Source organism: Melozone crissalis, unplaced genomic scaffold, assembly GCF_028551555.1.
Source record: "Melozone crissalis strain CALT ecotype California unplaced genomic scaffold, PUWL_Pcris_2 ptg000017l_1, whole genome shotgun sequence".
Taxonomy (NCBI): Eukaryota; Metazoa; Chordata; class Aves; order Passeriformes; family Passerellidae; genus Melozone; species Melozone crissalis.
The window spans coordinates 7,579,881-7,587,218 of NW_026535795.1; the positions used below are offsets into that span (position 1 = coordinate 7,579,881).

General features: G+C 50.6%; 1 protein-coding gene across 1 annotated transcript; it reads right to left on the reverse strand.

The window, feature by feature from the left end:
- Positions 1 to 1,372: 1,372 nt before the first annotated feature.
- On the reverse strand, positions 1,373 to 6,993 carry COMMD7 (COMM domain containing 7). Its single transcript, XM_054274715.1, has 9 exons — positions 6,868 to 6,993; positions 5,574 to 5,627; positions 5,386 to 5,488; positions 3,789 to 3,845; positions 3,671 to 3,708; positions 3,020 to 3,110; positions 2,847 to 2,896; positions 2,311 to 2,359; positions 1,373 to 1,770 (listed from the first exon to the last, which is right to left on the reverse strand). Exons 1-9 carry the CDS (start codon positions 6,949 to 6,951, stop codon positions 1,694 to 1,696), a joined length of 603 nt encoding a protein of 200 aa, XP_054130690.1. The 5' UTR covers positions 6,952 to 6,993; the 3' UTR covers positions 1,373 to 1,693.
- Between the last annotated feature and the right edge of the window lie 345 nt (positions 6,994 to 7,338).

A 7,338-nucleotide genomic window follows, 5' to 3' on the forward strand; every position in this document is an offset into this window, starting at 1 on the left:
GGGACGGCGGATTCCTGACCCACAACCGAGCCTGGCATCTTCCCCGCAGCGCCGCGGCCGCTTCCCGACAGAACCGGACAGGGCTGAGCGGTGCCGCCGCCCTGGCACTGAGAGGGTGAGAAGAAATAATGGGAGCAGGCAGCAGAAAATGTAAAGCAAAAAAATTGCTTTTGTCTCGAGAAAGCGGCAGCCATTTGGACTGCTTCTTCCTCCCTGAAATAGCTTTTCCTGCCACCCAAAAGGAGACTGAATATTGTGTAGTACATTATTTCAGAGGTTTTTTGTTTTGTTTTTTCATTTTTATAGTAAGCATGTGACAAAGATTGAAATGCTTGTGACTGACCTGATATGTGGGAAAATAAATAAATCCATTCCCGGGTTTGCCAGCAGGATTCCCCAGTTCCCAAATACATGGCTCAGCCTGTGCCCACTGTAGTTCCCAGTCACTCCTGCAGCACTGCAGGAAATGCAGTGCAGGGACACTCAGTGCTGGGTTTGCTGCAGCTGGAAATCCACGGGTGAAGCTGTGAGTTGCAGGGAGCTTTGTGATGCCTTTCTCACAGAAATGATCAGTTTGGGATGGGTTTAACTGGAAGCAGCTGCTGCTGCAGGGAGCCCCACAGCAGACTGGCAGGATACCATGGGACAGTGAATTCCTTCAGGTGGAGGCTGGAACCACAGTATCTTACTGGGATATTCCCTGGTAATGTGATTTACTCCCTTCACTGGAACTGCTGAGTGTGCCAGGGACACAGGGATGCTTTGGGATGTGCCCTGTAAGAGAAGCTTCCTTCATCCATGTGCTGTGGGAGAGGCTTCAGCCAGCTCAGGACTGCTCCATAGTCTGGGCACGAGAGGAACCTCAGTGACTGTAACATTGCCCCAGGTGGGTTGGAGCACCCCTCTGCCTCCTGATAAAGAGGATGAAGAGCTCATCCCTGCCCTCAGACAACTGAAGAGTGGAGCTAATGGCACTTCATGGGGTTTGGACATATGTCCAAACGGGCTGGGTCTGACTGTGCCATGTCACACAGGCTGCAGATTAAAGAGCAGCACATCCAAATGAGATTTATCTCGTCACCCCCTGCGATGCTCCCCCACCCCCATGCACAGAGGCAGCTGTTTGGTTGTTTAAGATTTAAAATCACCTTCCACTGAGATACTTTCCCATAATGAGGCACAATTGGGAAGAAGCTAATCAACGTTTCTTAATACAAGAGAAGAGAAAGGCTTGAAGGCAGCACTAAGTGATTCCCAACATTAGATGCTCTCCTTGCTTTCGTCATCCTCTCTGCTTAATCCTTCCAAGTTTCAAAATGATTCTTTGCTTCTGTTTTTCTTTTTCTCACAGAATCAGATTCTTATACAGGAGCAGGATGGGAATGGGTTTATTTCTTTACTATTTTAGTAAAGGTATCCACATTACTTCTGACCACAGTTTCTCATAATAGTATAGTAAAAAAAAAAAAAAAAGATGAGTGGACGTGTAGGTGCTTTGAAAAAGCTGAAACTTAGCCCAAGTTTCAGGTTCTAAAGGATTGATGGGTCCTGCTGAGCCATGACACCACTGCTCATTGCACAGCTTGTCTTCTCTTATCAGGGTGTGAAGAGTCAGCTGGGAAAGAGCAGATCTGCAGGCCCAGGAGGAGGAATTAAACATCCCGGACAGATGTCGGCTCAGCTCTGTGCAGCTTCAGCTGAAGCTTTCCAGGCTGGTTTTGACCCGTTCCATTTCATGCAGAAAACTGTAGAACTGGGGCAAAGTTAACTCTGCAGAGGAAAAAAAAAAAAAAAAAAAAAAAAAAAAAAAAAAAAAAAAAAGGCATCAAATCTTAGATTTCAGGTTACATTTCAGGTTACATTTCCAATATTGGCAAAGCTGTTCTGGTGCTACCGTGCTACCACGGAGCAACTCATGTTCACCTAAGCCGGGCAGGATTAGCCACTGTGATTCCCAGCAGCTGGTTCCTTATGCTAGCCAGGCTGCCAGGGGGGCCAGGCTGGGATCTCCCAACAGCACTCCATGCTTGGGAATCATTTCTTTTCCTCCTCTGCCCTGCTGCTCTGACTGCTCAGTGTTTACTGAGGCCCAGATGTGAAGGTGCCCAAAAGTCAGTGTTCCCAAACAGTTTTGGAGCGCCTGTGGGGCAGGAACAGCCACAGAGCTGGAGAGGCTGAGGCAGGAGTAACCACAGTGATGCTTTTGCAGTGACCCCACCCTGGTTCTGCCCCCAGACTCCCCCAGCAACACCCTGAGCCCCAAACTGCAGCTTTCCCATCCTTCCCTCCTGTCCAGAACTGTTAACTCACCAACATACACGTTTTCCAATTGGCTCCCTTTTTTAACCACCAGCTTCAGCTTGGGGAAAGGAAAAAAGCAGAAGTATTTTAGTTCAGGAGCCTGTATCTGAGCACCAGGAGAGGACAGCAGAGCAGGAGTCTGCTGTGAGTTTGACTGCTGCACAGCACACGCATCTTTGTCAGGCTTTTCAAGAAGTGTCACTGTAGGAACAGATACCCTGGGCATTGGGAAGATCTCTGGAAGTCCTTGATCCCACTTTCCCTCCCTCCTCAAGAAGGGAGCTGAAAAAACTGAGCTTTTTGAACAGCTTTCCAGAATGGGCCATGTTCCTGTGATACCTCATGTCTTCAGAGGAGAAACACACAGCAGCGTGTCTGCTCTCTGCTGGCAGCAGCACTTGGAGACTGAAGATGCAGTCACAGAGTTCCTGTGAGACCCACAGAGCCTCCCTCTCCCTCCCTCCCTGCCAGTGCTTCCCACATGCCTGGCTGCAGCTTGTTCCTCACTGCCCTACAAGCTGAACTCTGTGATGTGGGAGATTTACCTGTAAGAAGATACTTCCCACTTTTTCCAGCTCGCTGCTCCCAGCAGTCACTGTGAGTCAGAAAGAAGAGAAGGCAGATAATCTGTTAGTTAAGCAGTGAAATAAAATGTCATTTAGCCAAGAGCTGCTGCTGGGTTTCCCAGCCCCTCCAGTTTATGTTGTAGCTCTATTACCTCCAAACTTCCACTCCATGTCTATCAGCTGGTTAATCATCAGTGTCTGACCCACAGCCAGGCGTGTCAGGGTGGGGGAATTCACCTTCCACTACAAGAATAAAAGACACACCAGCAATTAATTCAGGGAGGTCTCTGTTTGTACCTGAAACTTCAACAAGAGCCAGAACGAAGACAGAGCATGGCAGAAGCCTAGAGTAAAGAGAGAACTAATGTGGTCAGCAGGGCTTTCAGAGGTGTTTGAGTCCTGCTAGGATTTCCATCGGCCCTGTCACTTCTGTAAATGAAACTGACTGGTTTTGTTTTAGCACTGGTTCGCTGTAACAATATCTGTGCAAGAAGCCATGTGTTCATGTAACTGCATGACCTCAGGGCTCAAAGCACGGGAAGCACAAAAACATCACATGAAAGCCACACAGCAGTGCAGGAACTGTGACACTGATGGGGGAGAGGCCCTGGCAAACCAGAGGTATCCCCAGAAAAATGCTCCTTATTAGTTCTCTGAGGATCTTCAGTTCAAAATCCCAAGCTGGTTTTGAAGAAAATACCCAACGTGCTGATGTGTCTCAGGAGCACAGTTGGGTTTTATGAGTTCCCTCTCACAAAACTGACGTTTTGTTAGCTTAGAAACAAGCAAAAATATATGAATACCTGTTCTGCAAAATAACTGGCCTTCTCTTCACTGAGGCCTGTGGGGGGAAACCATATGAGATTACTATATGTGATAAATATTAATTATCTTTTATTTAGTGGAAATCATGTGACCTACCTAGAGCAATGAAATCTGCTCTGACTTGTTCAGAAGACAAATTCCTCTTCAGGGCACCTGAATAAACACCACAAAGAAGAAAAGAAATCACTTTTTAATGAGTCAAACCAATTTTTATTGAGTCAAACAGAGGCAGGGACAGGACCCAACGATGGAGAGCCTCTGTTTCTGAGCTGTGTTTTGAAGCAAACCACCGCTCCTCGGAGATTGGAAACCCAGTCGTGCCTGCCAGTATCTGTGCAGATGCCCGGTGCTTTAAAAGTCCGGGCTCTGGGAGTGCCTGGGAGAGGGCGAGATCCCATTGCAGGTATCCATGGGAACAGCGACAGCGGTTATGTTTTGAAGCTGCTGCTTTCTCTCCTGTAGCCGCTTTGCTTGTTAAAGGAGAACTGTTAAGGCTGGCGGGCTGCTAATTTGACCTACCTGCTGTGTTTGGGATGATGGGTGTGAACGTGTGCATATAACACTTTCCCCCGCTGCGCCTTCCCCCTTTGTTCTGGGGCCCAGGCAGCGCAGGGACCTTTACAAGGATTCTGCTCTCTGAAGCCAAGAGCAGGAATCTCATAAATTCAAGGAGACTGCCAGCCCCACGTGGCTTTCCGGCTGTGTAGCACACAAGCAAAGTTATCTGCTGTGATCTGTCCTGATCCCTGATATCGTGGCATCCCAGAGCTGAGGAAAAGTTACAACGGGATTGAAGCCAGTGCACACACACAGGAATGACAAGATGGGGGCACCAAGGCCTGAATCAAGATGGGAAAAAAATGCAAATTCTTCACTAAATCCCCACAAGACGTTGCAGGAAAGAAAATCATTGCTACTCCTGTATAGGAAAAGTTGCTTGAAGCAGTAGGACAAGTTCAAAACAGATTCTGAAAACAGTTGTGCTCGGCATCAGGGCTGTGAAGGAAGCTACAGGGAACCCAGGGCTGAAGGGTAATAGCAAGGGACTATTAATAACAGGAGGGATCAATGGGATGAACATGCCGTGGAGTGTTTGATGCATTATCGTGTCAAACGGCAGCCACAACATCACAGTAATCCTATAAAGTGCTGGAGTCTGGGGTATTCCAGTGGAATCCCCCCGAACCTCTTCGTCACTGCTTGTGAATGAGGAAGAGCTGGACACGGTGAGTGTTTCTCTGTATCTGCAAGGTCAGCTGTCTCCTTCACATGGCCTAGAACTGCAGCACTCCCAGCCCACTCCAAACCTCTATGCACTGTCTTATTTGTCTGCAACAGCGCTTGGCCTTGGAGGAATTACAGCACTGGGTCACTCGGGTGGAAGTTCCTGCAGAGACTCGGTGCCAACACAACGCTGCCCTGATCTGGCAAAAGGGATTTACGGGTACTGCTTAAACCGAGATGTTGTGCTGCATTTAATGCACAGATATTTAAGGGAGTTTACTTAAGCCCGTGAAATGTGCATGCAGGCAGGGTATAAAGAATACAAAGAGCCACCAAACAGGGGAACTTTTGATTCTTAAGTGCTAAGCACTGTATTAGCTACCATTAACACTTATTGTGCAAACCAAGCCCTGCGGGAATGGCTGGGACAGACTGGCCTCAGGGCAGGATATGCAAATACATCACTTACCGTTGGGGACCAGAAGAATACTTTTGACAATGTTTTTCAGGGGGCCCAAGCTGATTTTATTCATGGTGGCAAAGTCTGAGAGCTGCGTCAGAAATCTTTCTACCTGCTCAAGAGAAAGAGCAGTGACAAAATCTTTTCTCTGTTTCTGACCAGAGCTGCACTCACACATCTCTCCAGTTCTGCATTACCTCCTTGGGCTCTGTCAGAAAGCGGAAAAGCAATTCAGTCAGCGCTGAGAATTGCTGTGAACAAACAGGAGAGTGTTAGACTGGGATATCAGCACCTCACCACCGCACCAGCACCACGATGAGGTGATGATTGACCCCCCTGACCCAGCTCCACCTGCCTCCTCCTGGACATTGGTCCCAGAGCTGGACCTGAGCTGGTGCCCTGTCCTTGGCATTATGTGATGCCTGTGGATGGGATTTGCCCAGGATGCTTTTCAGAGCCTCCCAAGGGGTCTGTGCTGCTGGTAGCTGGCACTGCACAGGGCTTTTGTGATTTGTGGCTAATCGGAAGCTGCTGTTCTATCTTGTGCAATCCAAAAACTGTGAGTGGGAAAAGCTGTGAACATCCAGCCTCATGTTTCACAAACCCCATGGGGTAACCAAACTAACTAGGCAAAGGAAGAGAACTGGTTAAGGGTCTAGTTGCTGCTTTCAGTGTTTTGGGTGTGCAGCTGGCAGGCAGGGATGGAGAGGCCGCTGGCACCAGCACCAGCGCTGGCTGTGACCTTCTGGGTACGGCCAAAAGCGGTATTGGCTGCTTGTGGCTGCAGATGCTGCCCTGCCCTCAGCCTCGGACATGTAACAGAGAAGGCACTGGGCTGTCACCAGGCTGATATCCTCAGTCCTGGCAAGCTGGGCTGGAAAAGCCTCAGCACTTCCACTAACTTCAGTCCAAGCTGCACACCCAGTGTGGGTGACTTAGAGGCAGATGGTACCAATGACCAGGACCATTCAGCGTGAGGCAGGAAGCGCAGGGTGGGAATCTGGGGTGGGATCACAACATTCTGTGGTCCCACCACAAACCCCAGTGCTTGACAGGACCCCAGTGCCCACCAGGAATGATCTGAGTCCTCCACCAGAACTCCCCCAGTGTCCCTTCCCATGGCAGGTGGGTGGAAATAGATGGTGTTTAAAGTCCTTTCCCGGTGAAACCATTCTGGGATTCCATGATTCTATAAACATCCTTCAAACAGCTCCGGCGTGCGTGGGGCTCACCGGGCTGGACCGGGGCTGTGCCACCGGGCACCGGGCACGCTGCCCGCCCTGCCCCGGGCACCGGGCCCAGCAGGGACCCGGCCACGTGGGCCTGGAGACCGTGAGATGAGACCGGCACACGCGGGACCGCTCCGGGGCTGCGCTGCCGGCCGGGTGCAGCTCCCGGTGCCGGGTGCAGCTCCCGGTGCCGCCCCGCCGGTTCCATGTCCGGGTCTGCCCCCGCCGCCCCCCGCCCGTCCCCGTCCCGGTTCCGGCGCACCTGGGCGCTGAGCTGGTTGAGGTTGTGCATGTCGGCGCTGACCGCCTCCGGCACCGGCTCCCGGGTGAAGTTGAGCAGCCCCATGGCGGCGGCGGCGGCGGCTCCGCCCGCCCGGCCCCGGCTCCAGCCCCGGCCCGGCCCCGCCGCCGCCTCAGCCTGAGCATTGGCGGCCGCACTTTCCGCACCGCGCTCAAGGTATCGTGGCCCCCGCAGCGGGACCGGGGGTCGGTGGAGCCGGGGGCTGGAGAGCTGGCTGGCAGCTGAGTACTGCGCGATTTTTTTATTGTATAGAAACCTTAAAAAAAAAAAAAAAAGAGAGAGCTTAAAACCATGGTTTATAAGGTGAATAATGTTTTGTTTTGTTTTGTTTTGTTTTGCTTTAATTTTTGCTTTTGTCTTTTTTTCGGTTTTTTCCTCCAAAAATTCCACTTGGGAACTGAAACTTCGGCGTGCTTTTCCCTCTCTGACTGC